The sequence below is a fragment of the Oncorhynchus tshawytscha genome, linkage group LG01, assembly GCF_018296145.1.
Source record: "Oncorhynchus tshawytscha isolate Ot180627B linkage group LG01, Otsh_v2.0, whole genome shotgun sequence".
NCBI lineage: Eukaryota > Metazoa > Chordata > Actinopteri > Salmoniformes > Salmonidae > Oncorhynchus > Oncorhynchus tshawytscha.
The window spans coordinates 71,353,851-71,371,146 of NC_056429.1; the positions used below are offsets into that span (position 1 = coordinate 71,353,851).

The 17,296-nt window shown below is 43.8% G+C and overlaps 1 protein-coding gene across 1 annotated transcript; it reads right to left on the reverse strand.

Moving 5' to 3' along the window:
- Nucleotides 1-57: 57 nt before the first annotated feature.
- LOC112252573 (solute carrier family 22 member 7-like) lies at nucleotides 58-15,656 on the reverse strand. The gene is made up of 10 exons (XM_024423941.2): nucleotides 15,123-15,656; nucleotides 14,897-15,000; nucleotides 9,420-9,574; nucleotides 8,646-8,814; nucleotides 8,265-8,388; nucleotides 3,153-3,262; nucleotides 2,456-2,670; nucleotides 2,139-2,247; nucleotides 1,601-1,807; nucleotides 58-454 (listed from the first exon to the last, which is right to left on the reverse strand). Exons 1-10 carry the CDS (start codon nucleotides 15,498-15,500, stop codon nucleotides 370-372), a joined length of 1,656 nt encoding a protein of 551 aa, XP_024279709.1. The 5' UTR covers nucleotides 15,501-15,656; the 3' UTR covers nucleotides 58-369.
- Nucleotides 15,657-17,296: the final 1,640 nt, after the last annotated feature.

Consider the following 17,296-nt stretch of genomic DNA (forward strand, 5'->3'; position numbering starts at 1 on the left):
GGAACCCAGTTCTAACCCAGTTAGGATAACTCAGTACAGGAAACGTATGTATAGAACACAGATTTATTGCAAAGCCACATAGTAAGACACACAAACACCAGTATTTATGAAGAACAAAACAGTAGATTCAATAATGACCATGTAAGCAAAATGGGCTACAATTCATCTATCTTTCACCAAGTAATAAACAGGTAAGTAAAAGTCCATCCATCCATTTTGGTCCATCCATTATATTTCTTCTAGGTAGATATTCTGCTCTGTCCATCTATCATGCACTTGCTTGAAAACTACTGTCTCTCTGAGTGACATGGAATCACATATAACTACATAACTAATCCTTTTATAATCTAATAGGATCTCTGCGTGGATTCATGTAACCTCAACTGTTCCATTTCCATTCCTGTTTTCATCAGCTTGCTTCAGTGGATTGCCACTCTCTCCTTCCAGTTCCGCTCTGCAAAGCGTGAAAGGTGCAATTAGATGTTACATGGCCATTTGTCCAATTCTGAATACTGATTAAATAATGGGTAACCTTTACTTAAAGCGTATACGTATAATGTTGTCTGACTTGTTATGAGCCGTTGTAAAGAATCGGTTTAAGCCTTGGCATAGATATAATGCATTATAACTTGTTATAAGCATGAATGAGCCTTCATAAAAATTCAGTTTATGCATTGGTATGGGTATAATTAAGCAATAAAGTTCAAGGGGTGTTGTATATTGGCCAGTAACACCATGGCAAAGGGCTGTTCTTATGCACAACGCGAAGTGGAGTGCCTGGATACAACCCTTAGCCGTGGTATATTGGCCATATACCACAAACCCACAATGTGCCTTATTGCTATTATAAACTGGTTACCAACGTAAATAGAACAGTAAACAAGTATTTCTGTGTCATACCCGTGGTATATTGTCTGATATACACATAGCTGAAATGCTGTTCAGCCAATCAGCATCCAGGACTCAAACTAACTGGTTTAGAGTTATGCAATAAGGCCCCACTGGGGTGTGGTATATTGCCAATATACCATGGCTAAAGGGCTGTTCTTAAGCACGACACAATGCGGAGTGCCTGGATACAGCCCTTAACCGTGGTATATTGGCAATATACCACAAACCCCCGAGGTGCCTTATTGCTATTATAAACTGGTTACCAACGTAATTAGAGCAGTAAAAATACATTTTTGTTATACCCGTGGTAGAGGGTCTGATATACCACGGCTTTTCAGCCAATCAGCATTCAGGGCTCGAACCACCCAGTTTATAATGCTTTATAACTTGTTATAAGCATGTGTGAGCCTTTATAAAGAATTGGTTAAAGCATGGGCATAGGTATAATGTTTACAACTTGTTATAAGCATGCATGAGCCTTTATAATCAGGCCCATGGCAAGTTTTACAATGCATTATATAACTGCATTATTTTTATAAACTGTATTTGTTTCCCCTTTTCTTCACAAGCACTTGATTGTATCTTATTGGCCCATATAGGCTGGGCACTAAATGGTGTCTGAAACTGAAATTAAATAAATAATCAATCAATCATATGCAGTACCTAGATGCTTTAGACACAGTATTACCAAATACAATTCCTGCTCTACCTTGGTTTTTCTATGTCCTCGATGAACTCTGGCAGGCGAACATTGAGTGTTTCTGGGAGGAGCAAAGCCACTAGTCCGGTACCAACAGCCACCAAGGCATATATCACCGCAGGGAGGAGCTCCCACACAACGTCCAATAGGGCGATGAGGGGAGCGATGGACACGCCTAGCCGACCCACAAAAGAGGTGTAGCCAACGCCGTTCTGCCTGAGTGACCAAGCAAAAAAGTAATTTAGAGTTCAAAAGAGGCCAGATCTGTGCAAAAAAATTATGATAATCTGGCAGTATAATTAAATTGGAAACTTCACTTCAACAATGTGTGTTATAAGGAGGCAACAACATTACAGAACGTTTAGATATCATTTTTTGTGTAGAACAGAGTTGATTGTCTGTCAAGTAGGAGTCGTGTTAGCTCTATTTGTTACATTTCTATCTGCAACATTGTGAAAGACATTTCACCTCACTGAATGCACACCAAGACTACAGGTGATTACATTAAGTGAACACTATGTGATATAGTAGTTTATTGGTCACTCACCGAACTACTGTTGGGTAGAGCTCAGTGGTATAAAGGAACATTATTGTGAAGGATGCTTCAGACAGGCCTTTCCCAAAAAGACCCACGATGGTACGAAACACCCACAAACCTAAGTGAAAATATGAAAACCTGGATGAGTGAATCTAAGGCTAACAACTCAAGGGCTCAAAATGCAAGTGCACAAAGAAAACAAACTGCGTAGATGGCATACGTTCCACAAGCAACTCAAATTGTAAGTAAGTATTTAAGTAAGTAAAGCGTAAGTAAAGTGAAAACCTATTATTTGCTAACAATATCTTTCAGGAACTAACAAATACCTTGAGGAACAAATATGTTGATGAAGACACAGGTTCCAGTCAAAAGCAGTGTCCCAACCTGTCCAGGTTTTCGACCAAACTTGTTCAAGAAATAATAGACCATAATCTTTCCAGGCAACTCGATGGCAGCATATATGAACTGTGTGAAGTAGACATTCATGCCAAACCCAGTGATGTTCAAGCTGATGCCGTAATATGTAAATGCAACTCCATACCTACAGGTCGAAGAAAATAAGAAACTTAAGATTAAAAAAATACTTCTAAAGGATATACATGTAACATTTCCACCTTCAACTAGAGCCAAATCAGTGGCGGCTGCTGATAGGCATTTCTATTTCTGTGTCCTTTAAGAACCTTGAAGAAATGGAAATGATGACTAAAATAATACATGTTGCTCCTTTAAATTTGACAGCCAGACAAGTTGGAGAGAAAACAAAAAAATATATTATTTTCATTAGTCCAGTGTTGATACAGTCCCAAAATGTTTTGTATGTCAGCAGTCAAGTTTTCAAGATATTGGACTTTCAAGAAGCAAAGTGTCACTGGCTACATTACCGTGATGATGTGTTTTGCATGTGGCCAATGATGTGGACTAATGAAAAAAATACTAAAAGATTGTTTCCCTTTTAAGGGCATTTAAGATGAATTCTATGGCATCAGACCTTGATGAGATCCAAAAGTGTTTTCCCCTACTTACCATAGTATTCCTGTGCAAATGGCAAGTTTCCTTATATTTGGAGTCCTCACAAGGTCCACAAAACCGTACTTCTTCTCCTCATCTTTAACTCTTACTGCATTCGTAAGGGTCTGTGGGCAACCAAAAAAGGCATGCTTGTATGCAACTTTTTGTCCAACAACGCATTTCTAGGTTTATCTTATTTGCTTACCAAGATGGCTCAGAATAGGTTTTCACCTGGTATTAGTTGGTATAAGGTATTAGTTTCACCATTGTCATGAAGCCACGCATGCTAAAATGAGCAGCATTTTCTGAGTATGGTGTCAATATTAGGACAGTGTAAGGGGTGCGTAACTGGTGTCAGGGAAGTCACACACAGGAGAGCAGAACTAGGTAATAGCCGGAGCAGTTTAATTGCAAAACCAACAGCATAAAGAATAACAAACATGGGTACAACACCCATCGCACACCAGTAAACATGTGCACTTACAACAAACAATTCCCCACAAAGACATTGGGGGAACAGAGGGTTGAATACACAACAATGAATGACGGAAATGAAAACCAGGTGTGTATGAAAACAAGACAAAACAAAAGGGAAATGAAAAGTGGATCGACGATGGCTAGAAGACCGGCGATGCCGACCGCCGAACGCCGCCCGAACAAGGAGAGGAACCGACTTCGGTGGAAGTCGTGACAGTACCCCCGATTGACGCGCGGCTCCAGCAGCGTGCCGACACCGGCCTCGGGGACGACCCGGAGGGCGAGGTGCAGGGCGATCCGGACGGAGAAACTCCCGCAGCATTGAAGGGTCCAACACGTCCTCCACCGGAACCCAGCATCTCTCCTCCAGACCGTACCCCTCCCAGTCCACGAGGTACTGAAGGCCCCTCGCCCGACGCCTCGAATCCAGTATGGATCGAACGGAGTACGCCGTGGCCCCCTCGATGTCCAGAGAGGGCGGAGGAAACTCCCGCACCTCAGACTCCTGTAGCAGACCAGCCACCACCGGCCTGAGGAGAGACACATGGAACGAGGGGTTAATACGGTAATCGGGGGGAAGCTGTAACCTGTAACTCACCATGTTCAGTCTCCTCAGGACTTTAAATGCCCCCACAAACCGTAGAACCAGCTTCCGGCAGGGCAGGCGGAGGGGCAGGTTTCTGGTTGAGAGCCAGACCTGGTCGCCCGGTGCGAACACCGGGGCCTCACTGTGGTGACGGTCTGCGCTGGCTTTCTAGCGCAGCACGGCGCGCTGAAGGTAAACATGAGTGGCATCCCATGTCTCCTCCGTGCACCGGAACCAGTTGTCTACCGCAGGAGCCTCGGTCTGACTCTGATGCCAAGGAGCCAGAACTGGCTGATACCCCAGAACGCACTGGAAGGGGGAAAGATTCGTGGAGGAATGGCGGAGCGAGTTCTGGGCCATCTCTGCCCAGGACACGAACGCCGCCCACTCCCCCGGCCGGTCCTGGCAATAAGACCTCAGAAACCTACCCACATCCTGGTTAACTCTCTCCACCTGCCCGTTACTCTTGGGGTGAAAACCCGAGGTAAGGCTGATCGAGACCCCCGACGTTCTATAAACGCCTTCCAGACCCTCGAAGTGAACTGGGGACCCCGATCAGACACTATGTCCTCAGGCACCCCATAGTGTTGGAAGACGTGTGTAAACAAGGCCTCCGCAGTCTGTAGGGCCGTAGGGAGACCGGGCAGAGGGAGGAGACGGCAGGACCTATAGAAACGGTCCACAACGACCAGGATCATGGTGTTACCCTGTGATGGAGGAAGATCGGTAAGGAAATACACCGACAGGTGCGACCAAGGCCGTTGTGGAATGGGTAAGGGGTGTAGCTTACCTCTGGGCAGGTGCCTAGGAGCCTTACACTGGGCGCACACCGAGCAGGAGGAAAAATAAACCCTCATGTCCTTAGCCAAAGTGGGCCACCAGTACTTCCCACTCAGACATTGCACCGTCCGACCGATGCCTGGATGACCAGAGGAGGGTGACGTGTGGGCCCAATAGATCAGCCGGTCACGGACAGCAGATGGAACTTACAGACACCCAGCGGGACACTGGAGGGGAGTGGGTTCTACATGTAGCGCCTGCTCAATGTCCGCGTCCAGCTCCCACACTACCGGCGCCACCAGGCAGGAGGCTGGGAGTATGGGGGTGGGATCCATGGACAGCTCCTTTGTGTCATATAGCTGGGACAGTGTGTCCTCCTTCACGTTCTGGGAACCTAGTCTGTAAGAAAGGGTGAAAACAAAACGGGTGAAAAACATGGCCCACCTTGCCTGGCGAGGTTTCAGTCTCCTCGCTGCCCGGATGTACTCCAGATTGCGGTGGTCAGTCCAGATGAGAAAAGGGTGTTTAGCCCCCTCAAGCCAATGTCGCCACACCTTCAAAGCCTTGACAACAGCCAACAGCTCCCGGTCCCCCACGTCATAATTTTGCTCCGCCGGGCTGAGAAGGCACAGAGGCGGAGTTTCGGTGGTGTACCCGAGTGCTGAGAGAGCACGGCTCCTATCCCAGCCTCGGACATGTCCACCTCCACTATGAACGCCAAAGAGGAATCCGGATGAGCCAGCACAGGAGCCGAGGTAAACAGAGCCCCCAGGTGACCAAAAGCCCTGTCCACCTCAGCCGACCACTGCAAACGTACCGGTCCCCCCTTCAGCAGTGAGATAATGGGAGCCACTACCTGACCAAAACCCCGGATAAACCTCCGGTAGCCAAGTAATTGGCAAACCCTAGAAACTGCTGCACCTCCTTTACCATGGTGGGAGTTGGCCAATTACGCACGGCTGAAATGTGGTCACTCTCCATCTCCACCCCTGAGGTGGAAATGCGGTACCTAGGAAGGAGATGGACTGTTGGAAGAACAGGCATTTCTCAGCCTTGACGTACAGGTCATGTTCCAACAGACGACCAAGCACCCTGCGCACCAGGGACACATGCTGGTGCATGTAGCGGAGTATATCAGAATGTCATCAATTTATATCACTAACCTCTGCCCGTGCATGTCTCTGAAAATCTCATCTACAAAGGCTTGGAAGACTGATGGAGCATTCATCAACAAGTACGGCATGACGAGGTACTCATAATGCCCTGAGGTAGTACTGAAAGCCGTCTTCCACTCGTCTCCCTCCCAGACACGGTTGTAAGCGCTCCTGAGATCTAGTTTGGTGAAGAAGCGCGCCCCGTGCATTGACTCAATCGCTGTGGCTATGAGAGGTAGCAGGTAACTGTACCTCACAGTGATCTGGTTTAGACCTCGATAGTCAATACACGGGCGCAGACCTCCCTCCTTCTTCTTCACAAAAAATAAACTTGAGGAGGCGGGTGAAGTGGAGGACCGAATGTACCCCTGACGCAGGGATTCGGAGACATATGTTTCCATAGCCGCCGTCTCCGTCTGTGACAGGGGATACACGTGACTCCTGGGAAGTGCGGCGTCTACCAGGAGATTTATCGCACAATCCCCCTGTCGATGGAGTGGTAATTGAGTCGCCTTCTTTTTGGAGAAGGTGAGAGCCAAATCGGCATATTCTGGGGGGATGCGGACGGTGGAGACCTGGTCTGGACTTTCCACCGTAGTCGCACCATCGGTAACCCCTAAACATCTCCCTGAGCACTCTCGCATCTTCCATGAAACAGTGGGGTCATGACAGGCTAACCAGGGTAGGCCTAGTACCATGGGAAACGCAGGAGAGTCAATGAGGAAGAGACTGATTCTCTCCTTGTGAACCCCCTGCGTCACCATGCCCAGGGGAGCGGTGGCCTCCCTAATCAACTCTGACCCTAATGGTCGACTGTCTATGGTGTGAACGGGGAAGGGCACATTCACGGGAACAATGGGGATCCCTAAACTATGGGCGAACGATCTGTCTATAAAACTCCCAGCCGTGCCTGAATCGAAGAGCGCCTTATGCTGGGAATGTGGGGAAAACTCTGAAAAAGTTACATGGACCCGACAGACCCTGCTCTGGACGTCCGTGGGTAGCTAGCAGGTTATCCAACCGAATGGACAGGTCCACCAGCTGGTCAAAGGTGAGGGTGATGCCCCTGCAGGTCAACTCACGACGGACGTCCTCGCACAAACTACAGCAATAGTGGTCGATCAGGGCCCTGTCGTTCCATCCCGTGCCGGTGGCCAGGGTCCGAAGGTCCATGGCGAACTCCTGAGCGCTCCTCGTCCCCTGCCTCAGATGGTAGAGATGTTCCCCCGCCGCTCTACCCTCGGGCGGGTGGTCGAAGACTGCCTGGAAACGGCGGGTGAAATCCTCGAAATGGTCCAGCGCCACATCTCCTTCTCCCCACACGGCATTGGCCCACTCCAGGGCTTTCCCTGAGAGGCACAAGACGAGTGTGGACACTCTCTCACGGCCCGAAGGAGCCGGGTGAGCGGTTGCCAGGTAGAGATCTAGCTGCAATAGGAAACCCTGGCAGCGTGCATGGGACCGGGTGAAGGTGAGGCGAGTGGTGGATGCCCTGGTTGTGCTGGTGGAGGCGCTGGATGAACTCCCTGTCTCTCCCAGCAATCCATGGTTTGGACGACTTGGTCCATGGCGGTGCCGAGATGGTGGATCATTGCTGCTTGCTCCTGGATGCACTCCTCAACCCCTATACCAGGGGCACCTGCTCCTTCTGACTCCATTTTCAAGGTGGGGAATTCTGTAAGGCGTGCGTAACTGGTGGCAGGGAAGTCACACGCAGGAGAGCAGAAGTAGGTAATAGCAGGAGCAGTTTAATTGCAAAACCAACGGCATAAAGAATAACAACACCCATCGCGCACCAGTAAACATGTGCACAAGCACTTACAACAAACAATTCCCCACAAAGACATGGGGGGGAACAGAGGGTTAAATACATAACAATTAATGAGGGAAATGAAAATCAGGTGTGTAGAAAAACAAAACAAAACAAATGGAAAATGAAAAGTGGATTGATGATGGCTAGAAGACCGGCGACGTCGACCGCCGAACGCTGCCTGAACAAGGAGAGGAACCCGACTTCGGTGGAAGTCGTGACAGACAGTCTCAGTCTCAGCAGGACTTGTGATTGAAAGATGCCCTGTTGAGACTAAGGCTATCATAACATGATACCACATATGTGAGCATTAAATGTACCTGTGGTGTGATCTCAGCCATACACTTGGATCTGTTGTTCATCTTGGCACATTTCTCCAGGTAGAAATGGGCTTTTTCTTTTTCTCCATTCGCTAAGAGCCACCTAGCAGACTCTGGAAGCCACCTGCAATGGCACAGATCCCTGTTGACACCAGGCAAGGCCACCAGATGGTCTCTAACAATAATGTTATGTTGTTAGAAACCTTTCCTTTTAGTAGATACTATTACTAAGGGTATATATATAAGGTCTGACTTCACCATTACATCCACAAACATTTCAACAAGTTTTACCTTTACATGTTTTACCACCGGACAAGTTTTAACATTGAACTCATCAAACCAAGTATAACACATAACATCAAAGTAAAATGGGTTGTGTACCACCAGGTAATGACAGCCAAGACAAGAGGCGAGGTAACTGCTATGGTCAGCCACCTCCAGTCGTTCACAAAGTATGCAATGCTAGCTAGCAGCATGTTTCCACCTGTCCAATCCAGGCTTACTATCACTCCAGCAAATGTCCTGTGTTGAATGTCAAACCATTCCACACCTGTAGATATGTCCAAGAAAGAGAGTTTAGAATTAATTATATTTGAATGTTAAAGTAAATACCGATTTTTATGCTAACACTTACATCTAATGTAAAGCAACTGATGTTGATACCAAGCAACCATTTTTTAGTGTTTACTTTCAGATTTGTCTCAACATAATTTGCAGAGTGCCTCTACAGTCAAAGTTCCTGTTGAACAAGTTGAATATTCATAGAAGCTACAGCAGGAACAGAAAAGATCATTCAGTCATGCAATATATCACTAAATCAATCATCAACCTTTTAATATGAATAATTTATGAAATCCCAGTGTATTTAATTTAACCCAAAATTGAACCAAGATCAATTCCCTTGAGGTCTAAAACCTTTTATAGAGGGAGACTATAATAGCATTATACATTTTACCAGACACTCTTGTCAAGAGCATTTACAGGAGCTATTAAGATTAAGTGCCTTGCTCAAGATTATTCACTTAGTCGGCTCTGGGATTTTAACCAGTGACCTTTCAGTTACTGGCACGACGCTGTTAATTGCTAGGCTACCTGTACAACACTTTAATATGTAAAACACAATACAATACAAAGGGCAATCAGGGACTAACTCACTGAGTACAATGGAGATAATGCTTATTCCAGATAGTGTCACTCCGGTGAAAAATCTCATGATACAAAACATGACATAGGAGGTTGAGAAGGCACTGGTAAAAGCAAACACCATAGTTGCTAGGTAAGCCACCATCAGCATTGCCCTCCGGCCGAATCTGTTCAGAGAAAAATAAAATATTATAAAGGCAATTTATCAGTACAGTATATCATAATGTAGTGTTGCCATATTTCTATACACAATGCAGCTAAGTGAAACACAACAATATGGTATTAAACACTAGACACTATCAGAGTATTTCATTTCTGTAAAGGATTCAATTGAACACCAAAGTCTGAACCTAATATAGTGTATAAGAGGTCATGCAAGAAGTTTTGTGATGATTCCTATGTTGTATGAAATAAAGATTTGTTGGTCTATGGTGTGTAATGAGGAACCAGACACTGCACTTGACATATTTATGAAATTCCTTAATCCAGTTACTAATAAGCATGCCCCGTTTACATTTTTTTTTACTGTGAAAACAGTTAAATCCCTGTGGATTGATGAGGAATTGAAAAATTGTATGGTTGTGAGGAATGAGGCAAAAGGGATGGCAAATAAGTCTGGCTGCACAACCGATTGGAAAACGTAATACAACTTGAGAAATCATCTGACTAAACTGAATAAAAAGAAGAAACTAAAAGAGGAATGATATAAAGCTTTGGAGCACCTTAATTGTCATTTTGGGTAGAAAGGCAAACTCAGCTCCATCATTCATTAAATCAGATGGCTCATTCATCACAAAACCCACTGATATTGCCAATTCCTTTAATGATTGTTCATTGGCAAGATTAGAAAACTTCAGCATGACATGCCAGCAACAAATTCTGACACTACACATACAAGTAGAACTGATCAAATTATGAAAGACAAGCATTGAAGTCCGTAAAGTGAGTGTAGAAGAGGTGAAACAATTATTGCTGTCTATCAAAAATGACAAGCCAGCGGGGTCTGACAACTCGGATGGAAAATTACTGAGAATAATAGCAAATGATATTGCTTCTCAGATTTGCTAGAGGGCTCCCGAGTGGTGCAGCAGTCTAAGGCACTGCATCTCAGTGCTGGACTCTTCACTACAGACCCTGGTTCAATTCCAGGCAGTATTAAAACAGTATTAAAACCAGTGTCGTTAGGGTTTGGCTGGAGTAGGCAGTCATTGTAAATAAGAATTTGTTCTTAATTGACTTGTCTGGCTAAAAAATACAGTTGAAGTTTACATACACCTTAGCCAAATACATCTGGAATTGTGATACAGTGAGTTATAGGTGAAATAATCTGTCTTTAAACAATTGTCCAACCTTAGTGTATGTAAACTTCTGACTTCAACTGTATAGTTTACCAACACTTAGGTTGGAGTCATTAAACACATTTTTCAACCACTCCACAAAATTATTGTTAACAAACTATAGTTTTGGCAAGTCGGTTAGGACATCTACTTTGTGCATGACACAAGTAATTTTTCCAACAATTGTTTACAGACAGATTATTTCACTTATTATTCACTATCACAATTCCAGTGGGTCAGAATTTGACGTACACTAAGTTGACTGTGCCTTTAAGCAGCTTGGAAAATTCCAGAAAATTATATCATGGCTTTAAAAGCTTTTGATAGGCTAATTGACATAATTTGAGTCAATTGGAGGTGTACCTGTGGATATATTTCAAGGCCTACCTTCAAACTCAGTGCCTCTTTGCTTGACATCATGGGAAAATCAAAAGAAATCATCCAAGACCTCAGAAAATAAATTGTAGACCACAAATTTCCAAACGCCTGAAGGTACCACGTTCATCTGTTCAAACAATAGTACACAAGTAAATAACACATTGGGACAACGCAGTCGTCATACCGCTCAGGAAGGAGACGCGTTCTGTCTCCTAGAGATGAACCTACTTTGGTGCGAAAAGTGCAAATCAATCCCAGAACAACAGCAAAGGACCTTGTGATGATGCTGGAGGAAAAAAGTACAAAAGTATCTATATCCACAGTAAAACGAGTCCTATATCAACACAACCCGAAAGGCGGCTCAGCAAGGAAGAAGCCACTGCTCCAAAACCACTGCTCTAAAAAAGAGCCACTGCTCTAAAAAAGAGCCACTGCTCTAAAAAAGCCAGACTATGGCTTGCAATTGCACATGGGGACAAAGATCGTACTTTTTGGAGAAATGTCCTCTGGTCTAATGAAACAAAAATAGAGCTGTTTGGCCATAATGACCATTGTTATGTTTGGAGGAAAAAGAGGGAGGCTTGCAAGCCGAAGAACACCATCCCAACGTGAAGCACAGGGGTGGCAGCATCATGTTGTGGGGGTGCTTTGCTGCAGGAGGGACTGGTGAACTTCACAAAATAGATGGCATCATGAGAGAGGAAAATGGGCAGCTGTCTAGGCCCCTTACTTTTTTCAATCTTTATTAATGACATGCCACTGGCCTTGAGTAAAGTCAGTGTGTCTATGTATACGGATGACTCAACACTATACATGTCAGCTGCTACAGTGAGTGAAATCACTGCAACACTTAACAAAGAGCTGCAGTTTGTTTCAGAAGGGTGGCAAAATAAGTTAGTCCTAAATATATATATTTTTAAACTAAGAGCATTGCATTTGGGACAAATCATTCACTAAACCCTAAACCTCAACTACATTTTCTAATACATTTTGTGGAAATTGAGCAAGTTGATGTGACTGTCATGGTCAAAACATACAATAGTAGCTAAGATGGGGAGAAGCTGTCGATAATAAAGCGCAGCGCTGCCTTTTTGCAACACTATCAACAAGGCAGGTCCTACAGGCTTTAGTTTGTAGCACCTGGACTACTGTTCAGTCATGTGGTCAGGTGCCACAAATAGGGACCTCTGAAAATTACAATTGGCTCAAAACAGGACACCACAGCTGGCCCTTAAAATGTACACGGAGAGCTAATATTAATAATATGTATGTAAATCTCTCATTGCTCAAAGTGGAGGAGCGATTGACTTCATCACAACTTGTTTTTGTAAGAAGTGTTGACATGCTGAATGCACCGAGGTGTCTGTTTAAAATACTAGCACACAGCTCAGACACCCATTCATACCCCAAAAGACGTGCCACCAAAGATCTCTTCACAATCCCCAAGTCAGGAACAGACTATTGGAGGTGCACAGTACTACATTGAGCCATGGCTATATAGAACACTATTCCACATCATGTAACTAATGCAAGCAGTAGAATCATATTTAAATATATAAAAATACACCTTACGGAACAGTGAGGACTTTGAAGAGACACACACACAGGCACAGACACACATACACATGATAAGACACGCACACTAAACACATGTACACATGGATTTTGTATTGTAGATATGTGATTGTAGAGTAGTGGTTTGAGGGAACACACTTAACGTCTTGTGAAAAGTGTTATGAAATGTAATGTCATGTAATATTTGAAATTGTATTCAACTGCCTTAATGCTGCTGGACCCCTGATTATTGTAAGGTTTATAGGCTTGAAGTAAGGGTTAGTGGATAGTTGGTTAAAATGGTGTTGAGAGTTAATGAACATCTACAAACTAAACATTGATTTAGGATTTTCCAAATAAAGTGTTACCGATTTATCACTTCAGCACCTCTAATGTGAAAGTTTATGGTACTTGCCTGAAAATAAATTAAGAAAAACATCCCATTTATTGGGATCAAGCTTTCGCTTTATCTCTGCTTAGGATCAATGAATGGTTAACACAATGCTGATAAATATGTCCTTATCCTACTTTCCAACTTTTATACAACACACAGAATTAATTACGAAGAAGAGCAGAGGTGTAGAGAATTGGGATCCTTAATAAATACAAATACAAATGGTTTTAACTATGCAGCTATTTCCAGCCACAGGAAAGGGACATTTTTTCATGTATTATCAGTAGTTTTAGAATTTTTTTGTATTTATTATGGATCCCCATTAGCTGCTGCCAAGGCCCCTACTCTACTACCGCATATTTTCTACACAAAATCCATGTGTACGTGTGGGTATAGTGCATATGTTATTGTCTGTTTGTATGCATCAAGGTTATTATAGTTTTGTGATTTAATATTTACATTTACAGTTTAGTCATTTAGCAGACACTCTTATCCAGAGCATTTTCATTTATGTGTTGTAGGCCTATAGTTTGTTTTCTTTGGCATGTCACTTCTTGCCACTGGGGGCAGTAATACATGAGGTGAGGGGCCAGGTCCATAGACTTGGATAGGTTTGGTAAGGTAAGGTTTAAATTATAAATCAATCTGAATGTGACTTGGATCGAAAGGATAAGCGCCTAGACTGGTGCAAGAAATAAGGTGGAAGGAAACCTTCTTGCCCATGTGTCCACCAATCCAATGCTTTTCTAACGTTAGTAGTAGATGTAAGGAGAATCAAGTACCTTTACCTTTATCTGTCAGATAGAGAGAGGAAAAAACAACAGATGAATGAAGACATGGCACATTTGACATGTTATTTTGTATGTAATATTAAACATGTGTTTATGTAATATTAAACATGTGTTTATGTAATATTAAACATGAAGCACTGAGGTCGACATGCTTGCTGGACTCATTGTGCTGGCATCTTCCTGCGGACCTGCTGCTCCACAGCTGTACTCTCTGATTTGATGAAGGAAAAAAGACTCTGCTTCCCTCATTAGTGTGTCTGTCTCTGGTGAGCGAAGTGCCACAGACACACTTGGGCCCATCAGACAAGCTGCTGCAGAGGTTGGATCGAAGTGCCAGAGGATTCAGTATGCATGCAAAGCGCTCACGCAGTGACTTCAGGAGGACCTGTGCCAACTGTTTTGAAACCGTAGTTGACTGCAAGTCTGCCTCAAGGTTAAGAAGACACTGCACTGGCTGTCAGTTTGGAGTTGGTTGATGTGGATTGAAAACGGCTCAAGCAACTTCACAAGCTGCTCTAGCTTGGCCCAGTCACTGGTCAGCCAGTTGGACGGTGTGGATTGTGAACGGCTCCAGCAACTTCACAAGCTGTTCTAGCTTGGCCCAGTCACTGGTCAGCCAGTTGGACGGTGTGGATTGTGAACGGCTCCAGCAACTTCACAAGCTGTTCTAGCTTGCCCCATTCATGCTCCATGCACACCCTCAAATTTCTTCCCTGTTAGCTACTGATAGCTAGTACAAGCTAGGCCTATTTGAAACGTCAACATTTCATTTCTGCTCAAAGTTTAGAAGAAAACAACTAAAACTAAACAATTTATGATGTTTATTTTAGTTATTTTCTGCATCATAGATAATAGTTTCAGTATAGTTTATTTTTTCAAATGTTTTTTTCGTTTGACATTTTTTCAGTTTACTAAATTATTTTTCCAATTTTATTTTTTATTTATTTTCAGTTTTTGTTTACTATAATAACCTTGGTGTGTATACGCAGGTTTGTGTGAAGTAGTAAGGGTTCTTTCTGTATGGTGCATACATACCTGTCACTGAGGAAACCGAATAAAGGAGCCCCACACATTACTCCAATGAAGAAAATGGTGGCTGTCGCTTTGTTCATCCCTTTTCTTTCGCATACAAGGTCCCACTTAAAAGAGATCAGAACAATAACCCTGGTGTCATGAGTACAACAGAACAGTTACAACGTGATCAACATGTTCAATGCTTTCCATCTAGAAAGCAAAATAGCTGGAAAAGGAAGAGACATACCTCTGTAGCCAGAGTGGATTTGAAGGTGCTGTTGTCATATACCCATCCATTCTGACAGGTGACTGTAGCTAGGTCACTGTCATTGAAGTTGGACAGGAGGTTGAACTGGGGTTCTGGGAACATCTTGCAGGAGCTTGGAGTCCCATCTTCCTGTACTGGAATACTGACAGTCAGTCTCTGCTCCTGGGTCAGATTCCCAAAGACACCCTCATCCTCCAGAGCGCTGAGGTCACAGTGGTGAGAGGGCACAGCAGCTATGAAGTTATTCAGTAAGAAGTGACATGGCAGGGTCATGCGAGAGAGGCTCTGAATCAGAACGATCATTGTTTGGAATTTACCAAATCCATTGATTTCTGAGAGGACATTGTCAAATTTCATTTTGAAAAGCACGTTGGAGTCGCCAGAACTCCTCTCAATAAAGTAGCAGCAACCACCTCTAATGCTGTCTGCAGAGACAATCCTCTAGTCCTCTGCTCTTCTCACAGTTGGTAATTCATTCTGTGTGTTATATAAAGGTTGGAAAGTAGGATAAGGACATATTTACCAGTGTAACAGGGTTATATTGGTGATTCCCCTTGCCACTTTATTGTTAAGCCAATGGGTTTTTGGTTTTAGTTTTGTCTTGCCTTCACCTACTCAACATGGCATCTTATTGGCTGGTTTGCGTAGCTTGCTTACGAGGGGGGATGTTCCAGTTAGAATCGTCCCAGTGAACAAGCACCAAACCAGCGGTAGGTTGTTGGTTGCAAAGCACTGTACATCAAAAGTGATTTTTATACTCTCAAGTGATGATTTAAATGTACAATTTATATCAAATTTTTTGTGAATGTTATTCGAACATCACACATAAGATGCAGCGGTTTTTTGAGAATATTTGTTGTGTATTTTGTTGTAAAGAATACCCGCCAGTACTAGCTAGCAACTTACTGTGTCTGGTGGGGGGGCGTTCATATATTTTGTACAGTGCGTGAGTGCAGAGTTGGATGGTGAGCCGTGCATTGCATGACGTGCAATTTTGTGCTGTTCCTATCAGGTACATTGTTAAAGATATTATATTGTATTTTGTAATTGTATTATTTTGGTAACTACCCCAGTGAACAAGCACCAAACCAGCGTGCGTGTGAGTGCAGAGTTGAATGGTGAGCCGTGCATTGCATGACGTGCAATTTTGTGCTGTTCCTATCAGAATAAATCTCCATGACTGGTGCTACACGTTGGAGTTCCGTGTCGATGACTGATTGTACACAACGCAAGAAGAGTACTGTTACAGTGGTGCCGTGACCGTTCTTCTGGATCGGATCATCCTTCCCTGGATTTCCATCTCAGAACTTCGCCGTGGTTGCCATTGAAGAATCAGATAAGACGTTGCTGGTGCAGTTTATGGCGATATCGCATTTCACCACAAGAGGGCGCCACTGCAACGTTTTATTATCGAAATGGATGATTTCTCTGGCTGAGGCTCTTCACAGATAAACGATAACTGTTGTGTTACTTGTTTATTTGCAATTCTAATGTATATCTGATATAAGTAGGGTGAGTTTTACCAGTGTACTAGATATAGGTTAGATTTTGACCTGAGGTAAAAAAATATATATATATATACATGTTTTGCTATTTGCATTTTTATTAGAGTGTTGATTTCCCATTGTTAAAATGGAAGGTGTTGGGAGAGGTAGGGGTTTCCTGTCATTTAATCTGTCACCATCTGTTGGTAGGGGTTCAGCCAAAATTCCAGTTACTTCTACACCTATGCCTAAACTGGAGGGTTTTGATGATAGTTTACCCATGGACATGCCCAAGGATGTGTATGAAAGTGCTTTGCCAAATACTGGGAGTGGGGAGGTCTCCATGGATTTCATAGCATATATAGTACAGCAGATTGGTCATTCCATTGGGGAGAACATTGCCTCCTGTTTGGAGTCAAAGGCAATTGTTGGACATGTTGGGGACAATGTTATGGGGAGTGTATGCAGCTCGATGTGTCAGGCCTGAACCTGGTATTGAAGTCTGATATCTTGGAACCGGTGTACTTTTGGGGGGGATGGCTCTGAAAAGTGCACAGTGCATGAGTGGGAGGATATGGTCATGGATTACATGCGTAAGAGGGGTGTATCTGTGATGGACAAGCAGTTGAGGTTATGGGTAGGCTTATGGGAAGGGCCCGCGATGTTGTT

Coding starts and splice junctions, on each gene's coding strand:
- LOC112252573 (XM_024423941.2), bottom strand. CDS start 15,500: ATGAAATTTGACAATGTCCTCTCAGAAATCAATGGATTTGGTAAATTC. Junction 3,263..8,264: donor TGGCTGAGATCACACCACAG/GTACATTTAATG, acceptor GGTTGCCCACAG/ACCCTTACGAATGCAGTAAG. Junction 1,808..2,138: donor CTCTACCCAACAGTAGTTCG/GTGAGTGACCAA, acceptor TTGGTCACTCAG/GCAGAACGGCGTTGGCTACA.